At 39.9% G+C, this 24645-nt stretch overlaps 1 protein-coding gene across 5 annotated transcripts in view; it reads right to left on the minus strand.

Moving 5' to 3' along the window:
* LOC129099390 (neural cell adhesion molecule L1-like protein) overlaps positions 1-21057 on the minus strand; it is a 48560-nt gene extending 27503 nt beyond the window's left edge. For 2 of the 5 annotated variants that reach the window (XM_054608618.1, XM_054608616.1), the window contains exons 1-5: positions 4804-5140; positions 2660-2829; positions 1989-2097; positions 1705-1883; positions 1441-1563 (exon numbers count right to left, since the gene is read on the minus strand). In XM_054608618.1, coding sequence (XP_054464593.1) covers positions 1441-1563; positions 1705-1883; positions 1989-2097; positions 2660-2741 — 493 coding nt within the window. In that variant the 5' untranslated portion in view covers positions 2742-2829; positions 4804-5140. Of the gene's footprint in view, positions 1-1440; positions 1564-1704; positions 1884-1988; positions 2098-2659; positions 2830-4803; positions 5141-20733 lie in introns of those variants that run through there. The other 3 variants (XM_054608617.1, XM_054608620.1, XM_054608619.1) reach the window with 3 other exon arrangements.
* Between the last annotated feature and the right edge of the window lie 3588 nt (positions 21058-24645).

Genomic DNA, 24645 nt, shown 5'->3' on the forward strand with positions numbered 1-24645 from the left:
ACTAGACGTTAATGGAAATACCCTGAAGGGTTTCCTTGTATAGAGCCGGTGAACTGAGACAGCATATTTGGTTTACATAGATCCATTATTCAAGTCGCGGGTCAGTGGCGCTCTGTCTCTCTCCTCGGTCAGTTCATTCACAGTACTTCACAGTTTCCTTAAAAACATCGCCTTGAGTCATTGGTTATTTAGTCAATGTTCAAGGCAAAAATGTTTGGTTCTGATTTATATTACATGGCACTAATACGAGGTGAATGATATTATTCCAACTAATGCATTTGGATTGCATGCAGAGAGCACAATGTTCTGCTGCGAGCAAAGACACACATCATCACTTCTTTTCTTTGAGATGTTTTTGTTTTTCAGACATCACAGTATCTTTTATCATGCGCGATTTATCGATTGCTGTGACAATCCTTGGAAATATAAATGTGTGAAACTAAGACAAAGACATTTAAAACAAGAATTGTGAGAGAAAAAAAGTGTTTTCATTCACTCTGCTCCATGCCTCTCGGCTCCGTCCACCTAAACACCTGAAAGTCTGTTTTTCTCTCTGACATCAGTCAGGTTTGTTGGTGGCAGTTGAGGAGCTCTCAAGGGGCTGGACAGAAAACTCAGCCCCTATTGACAAAGCACTTCACACAGAATTGAGGTGACTTTTTACACAGTAAATTACTTTCTTTGGCAGTGGTGGGAAGAAACTTGTTGGCCTCAAGTGTGTACCTTTCCTTCTCTTCTTATTGTCATTGCTAACTTCCCTGATGGCCAGGGGAGGAGGATGACAGCCACGTGCCTCTTCCAAAGCACATGGTGTCGCCTGCTACTTCTTCTCATCTCTGAGAAACTTCAGCAAGGTGGGACGCAAACAGACCTTCACACTATTCATACTACCTCACGCAAGAACCCTGCATGGCGCGCCTTTCGCAATGACATGAACCCCTTACTGGTGAAGACTGCAGTGCTGGGTGAGTGTGTTTTCCCCATCAATGTAACACAAGTAAAACACAACTGAAAGTGCACAGTGGCTTGAAGAGTCAGGGGGGCGGCTGTGGCGTAGTGGAGAGCAAGGTAGTTCTCCAATCAGAGGGTCGGTGGTTCGATACCCGGCTTCGGCAGTCGATGTGTCCTTGGGCAAGACACTTAACCCCAAGTTGCTCCCGAAGGCTTGCCATCGGTGTGGACTGGATGTTGCATGAATGTTAGTTAGAGTCTGATGGTGGCACCTTGCATGGTAGCCTGTCATCAGTGTGTGAATGGGTGAATGATATGTAATATACTACTGATTGTAAGTCGCTTTGGATAAAAGCGTCTGCTAAATGACTGTAATGTAATGTCTTTAGGTATTTATAAAGACTTTGAAGATAATAGTTTTTTGGGGGGAGTCAATCAGCCAACTAGCTTATCAACCTTTTAAACTACAAGCATAAACAGTTGGCTTACCAATAGACATCCAGTAGATCTTACGTGGGGCCACGCCTTCTGGAGGATTACACTCCAGGATGAATGGATCTCCCTCTTTAACAACAATGGGGTTATTATACTCCTTTGGAAACTTGGGGACATCTATTAAAAAAACAACATCAAACAAAAAGAAAACCTTGTCAAGAAAACAAGAAAAAGGAAATTCATTCAAATGGTGACTTTGAGAATTAATAATCAGCAATTGCATGTGATAGATTAATTTCTTATGTAAAGGTTACTCACTGGGAACCCTCAGCTCAATCTCCTCCGTCATGGCAGTTCCCAGCTTGTTAGAAGCGTAGCATCGGTATTTACCCCGAAAAGGGGCCAGATGCTTGTTGTGAAGCACAAAGGTGCCATCTATGTGGTCTGTCGTGAGGTAAGGAGGGACAAAGTCCTCCCCATCTTTTGTCCATCTGTATCTGTTGGAGCAAAATATACAGCAGGTTTTCATCAATCAATTAAATATTCAGTGTTATGTGTTTTGCCACAGTTCAACTTCTGTCCATAATGTTTGTGTCACTTACTCTGGTGGTGGGTTGCCCCTGGCTTCACACCTGATAGTAATGGTATTGTCAAGAGGAAGGGCAATAATGGGACCAGATGTGTGAGTTATTATGGTTGGAGGCTGCTCCACTGTAATATGAAGACACATAAAAGTGTTAAATGTTAACATTGGTGACAAAGTTTCTGTCACAAAGAAATAAAATACAACAGTTTTGTGTTTGCCTCTGCTGTTTCCTTTTCTTTCTTACTGCCCTATATGGAGCTGAGAAGGCAAAGTTGTGTGCCAACAGCACTATAATCAGGACAAATAAGGTGACTGAAATAAAACAGCACTCCAGCACTTGATTGCAAAGTCGTCATAGCCCTAAACAAAGACGCCTCCGCTGCGACACTTGTGACTTAAACAATTTACTTTAAGTTGTTATTTGTTAGTCATAATTTTAAAAAGGTGCTAACATTTATACTCAACAGGGTGGAGAGCTAAAAATATTTACACAAACTTTTGATAAATGTCAAAACAGAAAGAGGGATGAAATTAAATATTACACATTGAGCAACCAGTTAAATTTACAAATATAAAACAGATTTTGCTTTCCATGTTAATCAAACCTTGTAAATCGACTTCATATATACTGGAGATTAAGTACCAATTAAGTAAGTATGACCTGAATCGTTATCATGACACTCTTACCTTCCAGAGGGATGTTGAGGCATGTGGCTTTGGAGGTCAAGGCCAAAAGCAGAACAAGCTGCAGGCTCCCCACCAACCTCATCTCCCTCCTTAATGGAGACGGTGGAGATCAGAGAATGTGTTGATGCGGATCAACTGGCGTCACTTGGGATTGGTAAGGCACAGAGGACCTGGAAGAGTCAGATAAATATTAAAACATGGTCGTAAATCAACTAATTCAACTTGGGGAGAAAATAACAGCAATGGTAGAATAAGAGCCCTGCTGGCGTCTGTTCCAATCAGAGATGCCGCATTGTATTAACAGAGCAGAGGGAGACTTGTTTTGTTCTAAATGGGCTGTGAGTAATCATACTTAAAAACAGGCCACTTTATAATGTGGCTGACTGCCAAGTGAAAGTTAAGAAAATCAAAATGAAAATGCATGAACAAATCTGTCGGCATAAAAACCTGTCAAACCCATGCACCTTGCGGTTTGTCTTGGATAATCCCAATTAAAGTACATTAAATATTCCTTCTGTTCTGTTTTTATGATTTCTTGTCCTATGCTGTGCCTCAGGGTAAGAATAATGTTCTTCATGATGTTTTGCATGTAAATGCAGATTACATAATAGGCATTTATTGAATTGATATAAAAAGCTTAGCACTCAGAGGCAGAATAGTCACATAGGAATAGTATAGAGCGATGGATAAATAGTTAGTTGTCCCTCATTGTTGTGATGTCAGCGCACAACACAGCACAACACTTGTTTGGAGATTAACCCTTTGAACTGTGAAGCCTGGCTGGTGGCATCGCATGGCATGCTTACAGTAAACCTGACTGGCACAAAGCTGCTGTCTGCTACAATCGCTAGATCCAAGATGGCAGACTCTAAATTGGTCTAAGCCCGTCAGTATTTCACAGCTTAGTTCTCACAGTGCTGAGACTGTGGCGGCAGCACTGGCAATGCCAAATAGGTGCACCCCCTCCAACTAATCCTGCTATCAGGAGAATGAAGGTAGGGAGCTCCGGCAGTCATATAGTACGCTGCCTAACAATGACGGAGTGCTACGAGGGGTCCTTCTAAGGACACAAAGCTGCATGTGTTGCCCCTTCTTAGTGGGAGAGGTTAATGTAGTAATTGTTCTAGACTAGATGCAGGATTTAGAATCAATTAAACAAATTGAGAGATTGTGGAAGAGTATTATTTGCAATAAGGACTTTTTGAGATTATCTTCCACCAGATTGAATGGTAAACAAAGCTGGTTAGATGTTTGTTTCAGTGGAGTAAACATACATTTTCATCTTGTAGTAAAGCTGTAAGCCTCTTTCATTCTCAGTCTGGTGCTATTGTACACTACAATCCACACACAGAGGCACACACACACCGCATGCGCAGAGCTGCACATGCAGATACAACCTACACTACTATAGTACATGCATGAGTAAAAGTGACGCTGTTGGGATTTAAATCACAGACAGAAAACTACATCAGCCCAGCAGAGCATGTAGAGTCCTTGTTTGGTAAGAGGCCCACAGTTCACCAGTGACATGAGAAGTGCGACCTTTTATCCAGATTTGTGTTGATCCTTGCAACAACCAAACGGGCAACTTTCATTCATGCGCGGCAAATCCACTGCCTGATGCACGCCCAAGGAACCCAGTGGGTGAGGCAGCTTGGGAGATCTGCAAACCTGCCACTTTAATGATGAACTCAACAAAGCTGACAGTCGGTTTAAAAGGCAAAATCTTTAGTGCGTAAAATGGGTTTGATGTCTATGTAAACAGACAACAAAGCATTTGTTTTGGGAGCAGAGGGATCTATTACCTGAACACATGGCAGATCATAGCCACAAATCCGAAGGGGATTGTGTTTCCTAAGCCAACAGTTGGCCAGGGCACTAAGAGTGTGACTACTACATGACTAGGCCTAATCCTTGCCAACACACACTGTATACAATAACCCCCTCCCTTTCTTTAAACTCAAGCTAAGTTCCACCCCTCTCACACAAACAAGCAACTCTACAGACTGAATCAAAGTGTAGCTGCAGAGTAAAGGCTGCAAAATAATGCAGAAATGATCTGCACACACGTTATTCTACACAAAAATACAGTAAATACAGAAAGGGACTAATGACAGCATACTTTTCAAGTAACCAATACTTACTGGTTTTAAAGTCATTCTACATCTAAAGTCAACGTCCAGCAGAGGCCCAAGGTTGCTGCACTACAAGTCCATAAAAAAAAAGAGTAGAGGACAGGACCATCAAGGGATCATTCCAACAACTCTCTCTGAACCAACATCTCTGACATGTCCTTCCTCTTCAACCTCACGTTGCTCCTCGCATGGTGCACAGACACGCCTCCCTGCCCGCCCCTCCACTCAGGCGGCTAAAGGAGCGACAGGAGACTCACTCAAGTGACACATGTCACACGAAAGCCTCTCTAACTTTGCAAAGAGACTCTCTAATCCTGTGACAATGACTGGGGCAAAGCATGCACTGCAGGGCTACTCAGTGAGCATCAAAGAATGGGCGGAGAGGAAGTCCATGCATGTCTCTCCCTCTCTTTCTCTTTCTCCCTCCTTTTTTCACTGGATCCCTCCATCCTGCCTTCCACAAACTATGCACGCCCATTTACACCCAGCTCCATCTCAATGGTTTTAATGCAATGTGTCTCCATTGAAAAGAGAAGGGAGTCATCTTCTCTCAGAGGACAAGAGCTTTTGTGTACTTTCATTTCCATGCAGTGCTCCGGGGTGTTGATAGATGGGGGCATGGGAGAACATGCCTGAAATAAACAAAGTTGTTGATAGCAGGCTACTTGGACTTTTTTATGATTTGGTTTCTTCTTTCCATTTTCTTTTTTTGCAGATTTTTATTGTGCAAGCACAGTTTCTTATCTGGATATATGAACAGAAGTTATTCAGTTCAATCTGTATTTCTCCTGAACCTATTCAAACAACATAAGCATTCCTTGTATGCAGAGGTCTCCAGATGTTATCTATCTGTTATGCTCTCAATAGGCACAATTTATATTCCAAAGACTGAAGCAGGGAATTGCAATACAGGTGGCTCAACAAACACCATTCTGAGGTTTAAAGTGTTTTCAGATCTGCATTGTATTTAGGAATAATGTATCTACAACATACTTTTCTAAGCCTAACGGAGACATAATGACCACGTCAAAAGCAGTGTAATCCAACTAGCAGGAAAAAATGTTTACATTCGCAGCCCAGTATATTAAAGACTGAAACTAGGCAAGATCTCTGCTAGTGGTTAGGGTTTACCCTGAGATGAACTATTCAAGAAGAAAGACAACTAGTGTTTTAATGAAAGCTTTGGTGAGCGGTTCTGGAGGGAATCTTAACTGCATTTATCCTGCCTAATAAAGAAATAACAGGTGTCTTCCTAAATTAAATCTTTCTATTGTGTTTGCTGATTAAAAAACTGATATTAACTCGGAAGCTTTTCTTTTTATACTGTTCTACTTTGTTTACTTTTAAACCAGGGACTGATTCAGACTTGCCAGTCAGTGCAGAATGGCTGGACATATTTACGCAGTCGATTTAAGACAGTTGTCATCACCTCAAATGGACCTTTTCCATGTTTAAGAGAGCACTGCTTGTTTAAAAAGAGAGAAAAAAACTAAGGGGCAAAGACTAATAGACTTGTTTGTTCACTCAAAGCTTGAGACTTTGTGTAGTGTGCACAAAAGATAATGTAAATCAAAAAACAATAGCTGTAGCATGGTCAAACATACATCATCTGGTCTAAGTAAATACACACAGAGTCACCTGGCTGTATGTAATGTGGGAAAAAGTTAAAGCCAAAAGGAAAGGAGACTGAAAATACAACATAACAGATCGTTGCATAAGATATATTTTATGACAACATATATGTGTTTCAAGAGCTGATTAATTGATTGGTGGAAAATGACTCTGCAGCTACGTGATAATCGAGTCATCTTTTCAGTCTGTTTCATCATTCAATATCATTGTAAACTTAATATTTTAGAGTAAATATTTATTTTGCTATTTTTTCTCACTTTGTAAACCAAACAACTAATCCTGAAAATAATTGTTGCTGCCCTATACATTTCTGACCTGCCCCTATCAGACTGACAATGACAATTTCTCCTTTCTCAGTGTGTCAAATAATACTCAATTCTATGCAGAATATTGAAATTTGTTGACTTTTGTCCTTCAATATGTTTTGTGCAGATAAAACGTGTATTCAAATATACATATAAAATACAATTATTAACATATTTCAGATTCAAAATCCCATCGTTCTAATCACTACTCCCAGATGCCTGATGACAACTAGGCACTCACACAAGGACTTAAACAAGAGAGAGTGAACAGGACTTTGCCAATTGTTTTCAGGGTCTCTACTCATGACCAGTTTCATTGTGCTTGTTAAATTACCGGCATTGATAACAGCATTGTTGTGAATTCAGACTTCATGTCTCCATCGACATCTCAATCCCATGTGGTGACTAACCAAAAAGGTTGACCTGCCCTGAGCCTTTGACATGACACAATTCCTCCCCAAACAGATAATAACTAGTCTTTAGCTTCTGTCTTTATGCAAAGCTCACAAATACACTGCAATTACAAAATACCTTCCAAACATACTAAAGAAACGCTTGACATATTACAACAAACATGACTGGGATAATAAATCTGTAAACATATACAGTATGTGTGTGTAATGAGTATAATCAAAAGACAGGACGGAAGGACACCAGGACACACCTAAGTATGTACTGTAAATATATTACAACAGCAGCTAAGGTTGAGCTAACATTGTCTGAAATCATAAAAGAAAAGATTTCAGCGAGTGTTAAAGCCACGCAACACTATGTGTAGACACCTCACACAAGCAGACATACGACTGCTGACACAAATGACGAGCTTTGAAGTCAACGCAGACAATGGCAGCAATGATGGATGGATGATGTTTCCGACCTCCATAAACATCAGCTGGGCCTGACAAGAGAGAAAGCCAGCCTTCAGAAAAAACTCTATGCATAGAGTGCTTCCACGTTTACTTTGTTTTAGCAAAGTACACAACTTGAACTGAATGGGTTGGGCTACTTGAGTTCTCATTCTTAAAATTCAAGATGTTGAACAAATGTGATAGTGAAGAATGTGTAATTAAGGTAATTTACTGGCGGCCTCAGGAAACCTCTCATGCATGCTTTCGAGAAGAACAAAACCACATGCAAAAGAATAGTGGATCTGAGGAACGTGTTTGTGAATGTGTGCTTTGTGGCTACTTTCTGTGTGTATTTCTGGTATTGGTACACCTTTTCTAGATGTTGTTATAGGAGTGACACAAATTGTTAGTTCTCTGTAGATGTTGACTGATTACTCTCAAATACCATTTCTTCATCTAGGCTTAATATCTAGGCCTCTTTAACAATCGACTATGATTGCCCTGCTTATCTGTAGATGACAGACATCTCACTTCAAGTAATCATATTTGCACACACAGATCAAAACAACAGAGGCACTGAACTAATGACAACATCAGGCAAATTCCTGTAGTGCAATTCATATCTGTATGATTGGATCAAATAAATCGTTTTTGTTAGATACATTAGCCTACTCATTCAGGACGGAAATCAATTCTTCAGTTTCTGTTTTCTGTTTCCATTTCATTGAACATTTGATGGTTAAAAAATCCTTTAAACAAGTTTAATAAATGCAATATACCATCAGTGACATACCAGGTGGGCTGGACAGCCGATAGCGATGCTACCCTCTAAACACACAAAGTTTTTTAACGCATTGTCGGTAATACTGTAAAATAAACAAGAGTACGCTAGACAAAAAAATGTATCCAACCACAAAACACAGCCCAGTGTTGACAACCCTTCTCCGATGAAAGCTCCCAAATTTGCTAAATCTTGCAAGAAAGTCACCAAATCAGCAACACTGATACGATCTTGGGAGAGCCACCGATGCCGAATAATTTAAAAAAAAATTATTTGAGTCATTGATTATTAGAAACTTTTAACAAAAATGTTTTTGAAGAAGATTACCAAAACTGCCTTTAAGCTAGTTAAGGTCATAACATAACTCCCCTTACCTCTAAACTCAACGCGTCTTTGTCATGAGTTAATGGTGCAGTTACGTGTCTCTGTTTCAGCAACCTGGTAATCATCTAAGCCTGGAATTCACACAAACAACTCTAACACACATCAAACACACATCCACATCAAACCTGTGCTTCCAGTATTACATTAAGAGCAGGAGCACTACACATTTACACTGTATACAAGCAAAACAGGTTTCAGGCAAAAGTGTGTAGTGGCTCATATTTCACCTTAAACCCTTCAACAACAAAAAGTTGTCCACTGGCATGTGATTTATTTAAACCTAAACACACACCGGTTGAAACTATTTGGCTTTGATCAATCCCTTCAGCAGATTTGTTTTGGAAATGTAAACACCACAAAGGTTTTTGAGGTCTTTAAAGCATGCTCATTCAGCTCTCAGAACTAAAGTCAACACGGTGGTTTGGTTCCTCCGTTTTTCGCAGTGTGGAAGTTTGTTGAGGTGTGCCGCTCATTTAATTGGCACAAAGCTTTATGTTGATTCCTGTGCTGGCACACAGTGCTTTGGAGAATGACATGTGAAGCGTCGCCTCTATAAACAGGAGCCAGCCTGGCACGCAAACAGTTGACACGCTATTACAGCCTTAAATTCCTGATATCAAAACACAGACCATCAGATAAGGTATTTCCTGAACAACAACTCTTCTCCTTTAGCTTTTTTTTGGAAAAATACTTCCCACTCACAGAAACCATGGAGATAAATTAATGAATTATTGCAAAAACAGAATTTCCATTTAAAAACAAAACACATCTCTTGAGTGCCACAAGCGAGGGAACAACATGAATCACTATAGAAACACGTCCCTTGCAGAAGTGAAGAGCGACAAAGAGTGGCATTCAGGAGCTTAATCAGTTTTCCACAGCCAGCAGTGCAGGGAAAGACAGCGCAGAGACAAACAGTCACACCCAGCTTCCTCCCTTCAAACACTGAGGCCTCAAGAAGACCTCTTCACACCTTCCTTCACCCCGACACAATGTTCATCGCTGTTGCAGAGAGGCAGATAAGGGAGCAGTGCTGTGCTCTATGGCCTGAACTAAGCTGGTAATTAGTTTATGGGATAATCTTGGAGGCCTAAAGTGGTATTTAGCTGGGTTGGTGAAGTCGTATTTAAGAACTCCAAAAAGAAAGAGATGAGATTTTGCTTGAAACCCTTCAGTATCATGGCCAAAATTAAACCTAAAACATTTTATGGGATTACAGCATGTGTTTACAATCATCATTGCTATCAATGAAAATTATAATGAAATAATTTCTGTGATTTTAGTTGCACAGGGCAGAGGAGTTATTAATACAGTGCTGGCACAATGTGTGTGTATATTTATGTTTAGGATTAGCTCCAATGAAACTAGAAAAGAGAATTCAGTAAACACCATGCATTCCTCCTAGAGAACTTGAAATGTGGTGGAACTTGTATACATGTTGTTTTAATTCTTAAGTTATTTTTCTTTTTGTTTATTGAATCAATTGGGTTTGGGTGAGGCTATATTTCTTATGGAGCTCTGCTTTTGTGTGAGTACATACATGGGCTTAGTTATAGTTAAAAGTGGGGTTGCAAGACTAGTGATAGATAACAGGAGGCATGACAGGACATTTTTTATTTAAATAACCACTGAAAGTTCCACTTCCTGCAGGAGCCTTGAACCATGACCAATAAAGCTGCTCTTTCACTATAAATCTCAGTTTACACTACACTATATGTTACAGTGTTTACCATAGGATTTTGTCAGACTGTTGAGGATGGACCTCATGAGAAAATTGTGTACATTTTAAAGTGAAATGCATAAATCTGGTGCACTTTGAAAGAAACATTAAGAGGCTGGATCTATGAAAAACGTTGTGCTATTGTAAACAGTTTAATCATAAACACATTGGTTGTATAGATATGAATGGTGATGACGAGGCAAAAAAAGTCACACCCACAAGGCATAGTAAAGGAGACAGGGTTCGTGTTTCAAGACAGTTCAGACGGGTTGCTGACATTGCCGCAGATTCCTGACACACTAAGGGCAGCCTGGCCAGTTGACTGTCACGGCGGGAACAGGGGGCCCGGTCGCTCCCCGCAGGGAGAAACAGCGCTTCATCGCGGGAAGCCAGGAGGTCTGGACAAGAGAGTCCAAAGTTCAAATGAGTGAGAATGGCTGAGGTGGAAGATGCACTTTTAAATCCATATACCAACAGCCACAACTTTTTGCTCTAAAACAAGCTTAAATGTATAAAAATAGAACATTTGTACGATCTTGAAGGTGGATATGCAAAAAACAGTTTTCTCCCCAAAGTCTGATTGTAGGGGTTCTCCATTTCTCAGGCACCTTTGATTATATGAAGACTTTCTTATGCATTTATTAATCACATATGCTAATTGCTCTCCAGCTATTGGTTTAGAAAATAATAATATATAACAATAAACAGCACTTATCTACCAAATACAAATTCTTGTGTCCATGTGTAATGGCTGTAAATTTTCTGTCTTAGACAAAGGACAGTGAATACACCTGTTGACATACTTAACTCCTCTATTCTCACTATTCTTCTGGAAAGAAAGAACTGACAACAGCCATCTAAGAAGCTTCAGAGACATCAATGAACTTAGTTGTGATAAATGCCATTTTATGACGTTTAGAAATAACAGCTGTTTTGCAATCCTAGGGATTTGCCTTTATCTCCAAAGGGCTCAGACACAGAAAGTTATGAGCCTCACCTGAAGGCGAGACCTGCCTGGTCTTGTAGCACACAAAAACAATTGTGAACACTCTCACTCTCCCACGTGTCCCCTCCCTTTTAAACACCAAAAAACACCATTTGTGGATGTCATTACTCAAGATTTAGCTAGACAAATGAAAGGAAAAAAGAAAAGTTTTCTTTTCACTTTTGAAAAAATACATTTGGGTTTTTCTTCAAATGCCTTGCACCTGCAGCTTAGTTTCTTCTCAAACAAGACAGAAAAAGACGAGGAGTAATATTTCTACCTTGACATCTGTTTGTCTGGTTGAAGAGAGTCTGAGCCAAGGCTCCAATCCTATAAGTGTGTGTGTGACAGTAAGTGGTATCATGTATAATCTTTGAAGATATAATGATACACATTCAAATGTATGATAGCATTCTACAAAAATGGAATAAAAATGAAAATATTTCTGAAATGTTGGCAGTTAATTGTTGAAATGGTCTTCACTAACAGCGTGCTTGTCGATGAAAATAAAAAGCATAGCAACTTATCTGGCATGGTATCCACTGCATTTACAAGATATTCACATCTGTGAGAAATTCATCAAAAGAAAAATACTCATCTTCTATTTAATGGTGCACTGGCAATCGATGAGTTATTAAGCATCAGCTGCAACATGTCAAAAGAGTAGACTCATGAAGATCCTCACCCAAGTGCACCCAAGCCCTAGCCCCAGGAAATAACCTACTACAAATAAATCTGGAATAGCTCCAAAACCATAAGTCTAATGCATACTTCTGTACCATTTGATAGGTAAGAGGTTAAGGAATATGAATTCAATTGTAAGTTAACATGTTTCTATTACTGTTCCAAAGTAAATAGAGATGCAACAAAGGCAGCAAAGAATAATTTCATGCTCGCTTAGTATATAATCTAAATTTCAAAGGCAATACCGCCATTATAACCCATGGATAATGGAACTTCTAGTACTCTTTACTTCAACTGTAACTATATATTTGATTGGTATGAACTAAAATACAACATTTATGATGCAATTTATTAAGATATACTCAGGCATTCTCCGTGTCTTTTAACTTTTAAATGTTTACTGTTCACTGGGAGTTTTACAGTATGTCACTCTCTATTTCAGTACAGCCTGTTACAAATAACAGAAAATCCCCCCCAAAATTGAAATAGTGATAAACACAAGGCGTATTGATTAATATTTAAATATGACGAAGAGCTCTGTGCTACGGGCAGGTAGCACAGAGTATTCAAGGGCAAGCGGTTAACTGAGTTCCCACCATTGATACACTGTCTAGCTGGACAAAGATGGCTGCAGACTCCTCCCTGAGAATCGCTGTGACTTCCCGTTGGCCCAAGCTCTACTATTGAATCATAAGTAACTAAAATCTTTGGCAATAATAACATATGCTTTGATGAAATATTTTTGCAAGAACATGTTGACAAGACTGACAAGAAAATCCATCAAGGATATTTTGAACATATCTTGAGCTTATGAAGTTTATTTTTGTTTGACTTTATTGTTAAAATACTTCAAAGTAAGATATAGTTTAGATAACATACAATACACTGTATCTACGGCACAGGGGTGGACAAGGTACGGGGTCTGTGGGGCTTAACAGGTGAAAGCTATTTGTTAAACATCATTACATGTCAAGCAAACTCTGACAAAGGCTCAAAATACATAACCAATCCTATAAGAAAACAACCATTTCTGAAATTGACCAGAAAAAGACCACTGAACTTTAATTTAAGACTTAGATTATCTCAAATCAGTGAGAAAGCTTAACTAAAAACACAATCAGGGTAACTTCTAATGTAAGAGACACTGATGGTGGAAAAATTGTGCTAATATTACATCAGTAAAGGCAGCTAGGCTTTCATATGCCAAAATCAATTCCCTATGTTTTAACTAGTTTGCCCTTAATCTGTTACATTGATACTATGGCGCAGAGCCAATGGCATTTGAGGACACTCATCAGATTGATAGGTCTAAATTACTCTAGGAACCGGAAGCATAGTGTTGTACCTTGCATCACCCTGTGTGAGTGATAGCCTCACTGCTGTCTAACACAGGCCCATGACAGGGGTATCCCTGTTAAATGTGTTAGGGCTGTGCTTCATTAGCATTTTTGGAACACCATGAATGAAAGTGTTTGTTCTGGTCTGCATGCCCGATTGAAAGGGTCCATTAAAGAGTGTTTTAGGGGTTCCACTATGTTGAGTCGGAAGTTTGGGAGCTGGTGTACAGAGGAAAAATACTCTGAAGGACATGGTGGCCTGGATCAATCTGTATGCAGATGATACACTGCTTGACGTCTTTGAGTGTGTGAACAGGTGGGCCACATAAGTGACAACATCAATCAGGTTAATAAATGTTTCAATATGGACACTGAACTTGTTGGCAGGTTGTGATTAAACTCATGGAGACTGGTCTCACATTCAGAGCCAAGTATCAACTGAAGCCTATTTACTGTAAATCAGTGATTGCAACATCCCCCCTGGCAACTCTGCTGACTAACAATTAACAAATACCTCCTATTCTCACACAAAAGGTACTGCTAGGAGTTAGGAGGACATTCAGAAGACACCTCCGGCTGACAGTCCTACTACTACTACTAAGTGTGTTTAGTGTTTTACAAAAAATCCAACATGCAGCTGTTCGTTAAATTGCTAAAACTGAAAATATATAGAAAATAAAAGAAAGTGATTGCACAATAACTGGCAACATTCACATTAATGTAAAATAGTCAAATAATGAAATCAATATATCGTTAGCCTGTGATGAAAAAAGAAAGCTAGTGGTTTATGACAGTGGCTCAACTGTTTTACTAGAATTCAGTTCACAATGTTCCCAACTACAATTTAAACAGAACCCTACAAACCAATCACAAAGTATTTCTGGATTGCTGTAAACTATTTTGCACTTCCATCTGCAAATTCCTTCCACAAGTAAGTCAGAAATTCAAGGAGTTTTCAATTGAGGGAGATTTCCGAAGAAGCAGGGAGATGCATGCTGATTTGCCTGAACCTCTGCGAGGCCTAATGCAGGATGATGCAGATTCATATCAACACCTGCTTTAAAGGTTGAACTGCATACTAGAGTCTGGTGTAAGATTACTGTGAGCAAGGTTGTGACCCAGCGAATGCATGAAAGTAAGGGAGCGCGAGAGAGACAATAAGAGACGGAAAACGGGAGGGGGGAGGCTGAATTTTGGGGGTGATATCTGCAGCACAGGAGAGAGAAATCCATGGAAATTCATCTCATTAGCATATGAATCAAATTCCATCAGCAGGAAAAGACGGACATTCAGTTAAGAGCCCGTTGTTAGGAATACCAGCAGTGGATGAGCAAAATCACTGGGCTGAGTGCAAGGGTCAAAGATAATTCTCCCATGGTGCGCTACAAAAGTAGAACTTAGGGTTTCCGGGGCCTGGGGAAATATGATAAAATAAAACAACATATTAACATGGCAACCTGTTAGAATTCAAGCAAGCTGGTACAACACTTGCACAACAGGCTCCCCATAGGGGTGAAAGTCTGAGCATAAAAAAGGCTGCTGCTTCTAATGGTTATGAAAAAGCTCCTAGAAATAATAATATGTGTTAATTAAATGAATCACTAAACTTTCTGCTCTTTAGTTTTCAAATGGTATAAGTCAAACATGGCAAGCATTTACTTCCTCAAGCCTCTTAAATGAGATGATTTATTATTTTCCTTGTCATACATGAGAATAGACTTAAAATATTTTGATGTATATTTATATCATATGATGTATTTTTATATCATATGATATATTTTTGATTGTTGGTTGAACAATTCAAGACATTTGATGATGACACTTATTCATATTTAGTCAGATACAATTTGGAATGCAGGAAATGTACTTGAAATTCTGTATTTTTATCATTATTGGACTTTCACTTGGGTAAAAGAAAAATGCTACATGGGAAAAAAAACATGTTGAGGCGACTTTTGGTTTTCTCATCAGTGGTGGCTCGTGAAGAACATCCCAGCCTTAAAGCAGCAGAACATGTAAGAACAGGGAAATTGTGCGTCATAGCCAAATTCTTTACTCCTGTCAAAAACAGAAGACCTCTTATTATGTTTCCACAAACGTGTTCCTGCTGTAAAGTCAGAACTAGTGCTGATTGTGAGACACGTCCTGATTTTGAACAAGCCTATCTAAAGTTGCTTCCTCTCTACAGGTTCCAGGACCGAAACAAAACAAAGTTTGCAATGATCCACTCAGAAATCTGCAGGAGGTGACCACAAGCAGAGAAGATGTTTACTTCATAGTCTGGATACTGGGACGCGCTGTTGCTGTCAACAAGACAATGTGCTGTATATGTCACAACTTTTTTTTCTGTATTTCCAATCTCTCTAAGTGAGCATTTGTCCTGAAAGAGGGATCTTAACAGGGAGGGCACTGTTCAAAAGCAAGAGCCCATATGAATGCCGTGAAGAGCATTTCAAGTGCCAGCAGACCATGTTCCTCACTTGCTAGGAGGAATGCAGCCTATTGTCAATTGAACTTGTATAAGAGCTCCTGAAAGTGCAGCACGGGGGGTAGAGGGAGGCTGAGGAGCATACGTGACCGCCCTCAAAGCCAGATCATCCTGCTTCCTCTCGTGCTCGTTGGAGAAACTTCAGTTGCTGCAATTCAGACAGGGTGCAAAGTTATTTGTGCCCCCTGTGTGAGGCGTTGATTTCACCAAACAGTTGTTGGCTGGAGCGGTCATGACCTTTGATCCGATGTTGTTAGGAACTGCGAGAGCTGCAAGGCAGAAAGCCAGACAACCATGGTAACAGGGCTGCTGGTAGCTATGCTGGAAATATTTACTGGGAATTTTAAAGACTTTTCCACAGGATACAAGCGTAATCCCTTGACGGGGTGAAAGTTTGATGGCAACAAATCTGTCAACAAATGTGAAAAGGAGGACAGGATAGACAGGCTGAAGACACAATCAGTTTCTGACAGTGACCACTCTATTTTAAAACACAGTGTTGACGGCGGTGAGTTCCTGTGTCAGTGACTCCTGTAAATATTTCACAAGCATTCCAAATGTGGACTTGCCGTCCTCGGAAGAGAGCAATAAATCCTCTTTACCAAATACACACATCAGTGCTTTCAACCCGTTTAGTTTCTCTTTCATGGTTGTCTTCCGATCAAAGCCAACACAGCATCATTAAATTATCCAGCAAGGAGTGTGGAAGGGATTCCAATCCTGCATTTCCTTTTATGGCACAGAAGCAGCGAGTTACCACACAAACTAATACTCAAAGCAGGAAAGACCATGGGAACGACACAGCAGAGCCACCTGCCAATCTTTATCACTCGTAAAAATCACCCTTTAAATACTTTTTTAGTTTTGTATTGGGGGCTGGTTGATAGTGGTGGCACTAAAGACTGGACCGAATACAAAAATACGAAGTTAAGCAAATGTTAATGTCACCATCAATTAAACTGTCAAAGATCCATTATGAGTGTGTGTTTCTGACAGATGCTATCTTACATTCTCAAGTACACACACAGGCTGCTTAATTTATTCATGTATGCAGTACTCTCAGATTATCTTCTTAAACAGCCTTTAAACAGTTAATCCACTGGAATGCTTTCTCCGAGGCTATTGATATGTAAAATATGTGATTATTGTGCTTCACGCGAAAAGCAAACCTTTTTTTTTTTTCATTTTTGCTTCGGGAATACGAGATATTTTTGCGGCCTTTGACACCTACTTTAAATCAGCCTTTACAGTTTGCTTCATTTTGTTGAACTGATTAGTTTAATTCTAATCAATTGACGGTGATTTGACGGTGAAATTGAAGTGTCTCATTCGGAATATGTTCATTTACACTTAGTTGTTGTTCCTACTGCAATTAAAGAGCTTTGCACATTGAACAATTTCCTTCTCATGGCTGTTTAACGACTTTCCCATTTTGCAGGGGTGAGAAGCTTTTAATTGCTTTTCACAAAATTAGTGTTACGCCTGTTTGCCTCCCTTCCTATACTTTCTAATTAAGGGACTCCCCAACTGTGTCTGCCTCATCAATAAAGTTCCAACACAAAGATTTGATAACATCAACTGCACGCATCTAACCATCTGAAATCCCTCTGGAAGTTATTTGTGATCTAGACAGTTTACTTTACCAATAAATTAGATTATTTGGTTATATCATATTCTTCCATGCAGCGGCTGCATGCTGATAGCACATTGTTGTTGACTATAAGTGACTAGCGTGGAGTTTTTACTCTTCACAGCGCATCACTGATTAAGTGGCTGAGAAACTCGCCCCCTGCCTGGTAAGGCTCTTACACTGCACTAGATGCTCCAAATGGATAACAATGAGCTGCTCACATGCTGACAGCAACTAAATATACTCTGTCTGCCACGACATATTTGGCTGCATTTTAAACCCATTCAATGCATTATAAAATAACAGAATGTTTCATAAATATGCTACATATTAAATAAGATATAATCATACAGTAATAATATAATATGTATTCCACATAATTCAAAGTTTTGGAAGAGTTTGTGTCAGTTTAGCCCTCCTGTTAAAACCGGGTTTTTACCTACAGTCAAACTGCAGCGCTGAATGAATCCTCCTCTGACAGACTCCAATTATACAATTACAGATGTTGCTGAGAAGCAATTATCTCTCCTCTTTATCTGGAAGGCAAAATAGAGAGGTGGAGACAGCATGCCTGGCATGTGGCAACACATGTCGGGCATACCTGTCCCAGGACGACTGTGTGTACAACCTCTGGAAAAGCAGTAGGAGGTGATTTACAGGGAGGGATACTTTTACATTGACGTTCTCTCATTGTTGTCCCCAGTGAGCCATTTGCCTCGGGAAGTTTTGATTTCCATTTCATGGTGTCAAAGCATTATGACATTTCCAGCGTGAATCCCCTGTCAGTTTGCATTCAATTGCTTGCTTGGTAAGAAGTGCACTCAGACAAACCACTCACCATCTGACATTTAGAATTTATGATCCTCTCTCTGCCTCTAAACCAGAAAATGCTGGTGAGCCGTAGATTTGAAAGTTCATTTTTGAAGATAGCGCTTTAGAGAAAACAACTAGCACTATACAGTTTTTCTTAAAGAGAGAGAGGGAGAGAATGAGAAAAGCTTAAATCTTGACACTTAGGAAAACAGAGCAAGAAATGTGTGTTAAGTGGAGTGTTTGATCCAACTAGAGCTGCAATGATCAAAAGAAAATTGAAAATTAGCAACTTTTTTGCAAAAATGGCAAATATTTGCTGGTTCCTGTTTATCAGTTATGAGGATTTAATGCTTTTCTTTGTCATAAATTATTCTATATCTTTGGAGTTTGGAGAGTGGGAAATTTGAACACGTGTTTTTATGTTTTTCACTGTTTTCTGACATTTAACACAAATCAATTGTGATTGATTCAGGGTTACAACAAATGTTTCCATTGTTGGTTAATTTGCTTATTATATTCCTGATCAATTGGTCAAGAAACATTTAGAAAAATGCTGCATATGTCTTGATTCAACAGTCAAAACACAAAGATATTGTTTTTCATTTTGGTTTCTTTGATCAATATTTGCTCTTACTGCTGCTGTGACAATTTACCCCTTAAAATAAAAGTATCTATCACTAAAATTAAAACGATTAATCATCTGATTACTTTTCTGTCTATCAACTATTCAATTAATCAAAAGCAGTTCATCACTAGTGTTTATTAATATATATTTTTATACAGCTTAATATAAATTCAAAATCTGCAGGTACGTTTGACGTTGTAGACTGCTATCATACATACAGTCATATGTTAAAATGCCAAAGTTTTAAGTTAATCTCATGGTGCAGCTCAGGCTGACGGGAATGACATTTCTAGGTTTAAAGGTATCCTCTCAAGAAGTGTTACACCTGTGGAAAATGATTGTGTGTTTATGGCACTACATGACCGACATCCCAGAATGTGAGCCAGATCACACCACGCCTGAATCAACACGTATCTGGATGTTTTTCAAAAATTTGAATTAAAAGCTGACCTGTTTCTCATGCAACAACTTGTTGTACTGTAAATGAATTTATTGAAAGCTTGGCCCGAACATCACCACAGGGAGTAGGGCTCCCCAATTACCACATTTCAGTCAAGTTGGGTCGCACAAAGAGGGAGAGACTTGACCCATTCCACTATGACAAAGCTGCCGAGGCTTGAATGGGCCGGCTTCACAGTGCTGAGCGTGGCCAACGCTATTCGTGACTCACCCGCCACCACTCCTCTTCACTCTCAAGTGGCCAGAGAGAGGAGCAGTCACAGACAGAGACACGGGATCTCACTATGAACCATCTGTATTCATAAGGGAGTCTTACTTTTGAAAGAGGTAGAGGGCAAGTGAGTTTAAAATGACTGTAGAGCAAAATCACCAATGTTTAGGTAAATCTTTAACACTCGAAAATGCTGTCAATGCAAACCCTCACTCATTAAAACACTAATTAAATCAGATGGAGGAAATGATGAGTGAACATTTCAACTGTGATCAGCACTGCTACCAGAGTTAAAAGTGGTGAAAACTGTAATGTTCCTAAGTTTCAGACCCCTTTACAAACCATGGGTCACAAAATCCAATAAGCTTTGACTGAAGGGTTAAAATGTGAATGATTTTGCATAACTTTGAGGATCATTTTGGTTGGGAAGCAGCTAGATTAGCTACATTATGGTGAATGTAAAACACATGTAAAATATTACGGATTATTATAAATAAGTGTAAAAAAAAATATATATATATTTAATGTTAAAGAATGCATTTCACAGTTACAACGGGTAATAATGCCAGAATGAAATATAATAACTTGAATAACTTTGTCCATAAAAGTGCCTCATCTCCAGAGGGAAGGAAAAGCACATGGTGAAACACCCAATCTCCAGCACAGACAATGAATAGCAAATTTAAAAAAGAAATCATAACTTTTTTCATTCACTGCCAGTTCTTCCACTCTGGCTCCAGTAGCCTGCATCTGTACTGATTCGTTTTTGATTGTTTTGTCTCTGAGCTCCACGGGGATCAGACAGCTCACAGGTAAAGTCTTCACCTGAAACTGCTCCTGATTTACGCGGATACACAAGACTTTCAACTTTCCAGCGTGATGGTTTGATGGAGTGAGGTGTCTTTTTTACAGTTCTGACTTTATTCTAAAGTGCCAATGTATGCATCTTTGCCAACGCTGAATGCCCTTTTTATGTCACAAACCTGCAGAAAACATCATTAAGTTATCTGGAAGTTTACATTACTTGTGCAGCTTACCCAGCTGGAGTGATGACAACAAAAAAATATTCTAGGTGGATCGTCTTCAATTCCCTCAGGAGAAGTTCGTCCCGTCCAAAGTTTCTAAGTGATGACAACTTTTAGTCCGCGATATGACAAACATCGCAACTCCTGCAGGAATACTTTGCCTTAAGTGTAAGAGATAAGCGATGCATTAAGCGTGTGCAACTCTTTGACTAACGTCCCAAACTGCTCTGTCAACAACTGCAAACTATGACTCAAGTCTCCACAAGGTCCATTCTCTATTTTAAAAGCGACAGAGGTCAAAGGACACGAAGGGACTCCGGAGACGGTGTGCGTGGAATGACTGCTGTCATACACTATAAGCAGCCGGCACCCATAGGCTTTGAGTAAAACATGTGCGTGTGCAAAACGTGAGGAATATTTCATGGCGCGTGCAGGTGCGCGCGCGCGCGTCAAATGTCAATCAAGGGGAAGATGAGAGAGACGCGTCATCACGCCCCCCAAGACAATTCACAAAGATACGTCACCTGAGCACAGTGCTACTTCTGATAGGCTAAGGAGGAAACACGTGGTTTGCCTCCTCGTTTCAGTCAGTTACATTTGTTATTAATGTTATTTTATTTTAAAGGTCAATCCCTGCTCATTCAAGCACTATATTTGCAATTTTCTAACATCTAGAGAGGATGGATGTCTTTTTTCTCTGCTGTCTGCACAAAATGAAAAGGTGTCAGCTGGAGACATAACTTGGCAATGGACAAGTGACACTGTACAATATGCAAACACACAAAACTATGCCAGCCATGCCAGTGTTTGTACAAAGCGACACACCCATCTGAGTTCACTCAAAGCTCCATCTGCAGCTGAGTCATATCAGCTCTATGAGTGACCAAACACAAACAACACCAACCGAGAAGGAAAATGTGTTGTGTATTTAAAACAGTTCCAGAGTTCAAACATTCTGTGGTCCGAAGTGTTTGTTCACGTGTCTGAAGGAGTGTGAAGTGCAGGAATGTGGAGGGAGAGCATTGTTGGAGATAAACACAGACATACGCATATTGCCTACACAAGTAACAAGCAACATAACCCCCTATGCACACATGTTCAGATGCTCATAGCTATAAATGTAAAACTCCCTTAAAAAATATCCCATATATATGTAATGGTACATATCCAGACCATTTGAGAACAACAGCAGCGTTAACTATGTAAGCTAAGACCAGTCTCAGAATCTGAATATTAATATTAACTGGGTTTTTTTATGTTCTATGGTAGTACACTGAATAACTCTTGGCCTGGTTGTACATTAACTTGGGTGTGATTTATTTTTCCCCACTGTTTTCTGACATTTTATACATCATTCATTGATTAATTAAGAAAATAACTGTCAGATCAATCAATAATGGAGATAATTATTTACAGTATTGCAGGTCTAACTCTCTGGCATTTAATGAACTAAGATAGTTAAGTTAAGTTAAGTTAAGACACTCACAAGGCATTAAAATAAGAATTTCTAAGCTAACTTACACAAGTTAACTTTAATGATGCTGAATAATACCTACAGTATATCGATTTCTTTTGTATAACAGTAACATGTACACAGTAAAAAGTACACAGTTCTGTTTTTAGACAAATTCAAGACCTCAAATAAGTAATTCAGTGACAATCATACAAGTTTCACCCATTCAAATTCAGCTTCATTTTATTAACCAGACACAAAACATTTACCTTATTTTGTCATGGATACTGAAAACACACAGGCTAAGCATTTCTTTCTATGCGCAGTACATCTTTGTTGATACTCACTGTGTAATCTGAAGATCGAATCACACAGTGAAGGACGCTCTCTGTCTCCTGTAAACTCCTGTGGAAAAATAGACCTGTGTTGACAAGTCCTCTTAGTTGGACTATGTTTTTGAAATTGTAATTTCCAGGCATACTTTGGCAATCAAGGCTAATGTTAGTGCTTTCAAAAATGTTCTTGTGGCAGGGCCCTTCAATATACTACAAACAGGGTTTGATATCAGAGAGGAGCAGTGTGTAAGAGTTAGTGGCATCTCGAAGTGAGGTTGCAGATTGCATCCAAACAATTGCAAACAACAGCAATAGTGCTGATAGAGCAGACAGTTTTTACCTGAGGTGGAACCGGAGGACGGGGGGTACACTTTTATCTGTTGTTACCGCCGTATGAGAGCAGTGCAGAGCGCCGGCCATGAGCTACCCGGTGGGTTCCGTGGACGCTCACAAGCTTACTCTACTATAGCAAATACATTACATTACATTACAGTCATTTAGCAGACGCTTTTATCCAAAGCGACTTACAGGAAGTGTATTCAACATAGGTATTCAAGAGAACTACTAGTCACCAGAATTCATAAGTGCATCTCCTTTCTTAAACAAGCATCTCAAAGCATAAGCCAGAGCAAAAGTATAGTGCAGAGGCAGATTACTACGAAAACAATAATTGCAACAGACTAATACGAATACAGTAAGTGCTACAAACTACTACGAATAGGATAAGTGCAGTAAACAAATACAAATTCAATAAGTTCAGCGAACTGATACGAATACAGTAAGTGCAACAACTAATACGAGTGCAATAAGTGCTACGAGGAAGGCTCCGGGTAGTACTTCTTGAAGAGGTGAGTTTTCAGCCTGCGCCGAAAGATGGGCAGCGACTCTGCTGTCCTGACGTCAGTGGGGAGTTCATTCCACCACTGAGGGGCCAGGACAGAAAAAAGCTGTGACCGGGTGGATCGGCCGCAGGGACCTCTGAGCGACGGGGCAACTAATCGCCCGAGGCAGCAGAGCGAAGTGGTCGGGCGGGGGTGTAGGGCTTGACCAAGGCCTGGAGATAGGAAGGAGCTGTTCCTTTCACTGCCCTGTAGGCTAGCACCAGAGTCTTAAACTGGATGCAAGCTCTTACAGGGAGCCAGTGTAGAGAACGGAGAAGGGAAGTTGTGTGAGAGAACTTGGGGCGATTGAACACCAGACGTGCTGCAGCTTTCTGGACAAGCTCCAGAGGTCTGATGGCCGACGCCGGGGCTCCAGCAAGTAGTGAGTTGCAGTAGTCCAGGCGGGAGATGACCAGAGCCTGGATGAGCACCTGCGCTGTCTCCTCAGTGAGGAAGGGGCGAATCCTCCTGATGTTGTAGAGGAGGAATCTGCAGGAGCGTGTGACCGATGCAATGTTTGCTGAGAACGACAGTTGGTCGTCCAGGGTCACACCCAGATTCCTCACAGTCCGAGTTGGCGTCACCACGGCATCATCAATGGTGATGGACAGGTCTCGGTGCGGGCAACCCTTCCCCGGGAGGAAGAGTAGCTCGGTTTTGTTCAAATAGTTGTTTGATGCTATAGAGCAGGGGTTCCCAAACTCTTAGGGGACCCCTTACAGGAGAGATCCTTTTCTAAGGACCCCTTTTTAATCATAACACCAAGTAAGCATATGCTGACTACGATTTGTATGCTTCTATGCTGTTGGAACTATTTGTATTATGAAACTTTCAACCTAAATACTTCAAACTTGTTTCATAGTGATAAAGAGACACACATTTAGATTTGAATCATTTTAATATAAGATAAGATAGGATGAGATAATCCTTTAGTACACAGCGGGGAAATTGGCATTGTTATTGAATGTTAACACCACTTATATACCTATAAACAGAGGGCGATTTTGTTCAAATTGCATTTGGACTTAACTTACAGCATTTTTAAACAGTAACTAACTGACAGGCATCCTAATAAAACTAGACAATTAATCAACTTATTTATTCTTATTTATATAAGTGCTTTAACTTCAGAATAATTAACTTGTTACCCTGTTTGTCAATCATATCAGAGTTGCTATTGGACCAAAGCTAACGTGGTTGAGAGTAATGGACACAATATGCATGCTTTATTGGCGCAAATGGTCCCTATCTGTAG

Source organism: Anoplopoma fimbria, chromosome 12, assembly GCF_027596085.1.
Source record: "Anoplopoma fimbria isolate UVic2021 breed Golden Eagle Sablefish chromosome 12, Afim_UVic_2022, whole genome shotgun sequence".
NCBI lineage: Eukaryota > Metazoa > Chordata > Actinopteri > Perciformes > Anoplopomatidae > Anoplopoma > Anoplopoma fimbria.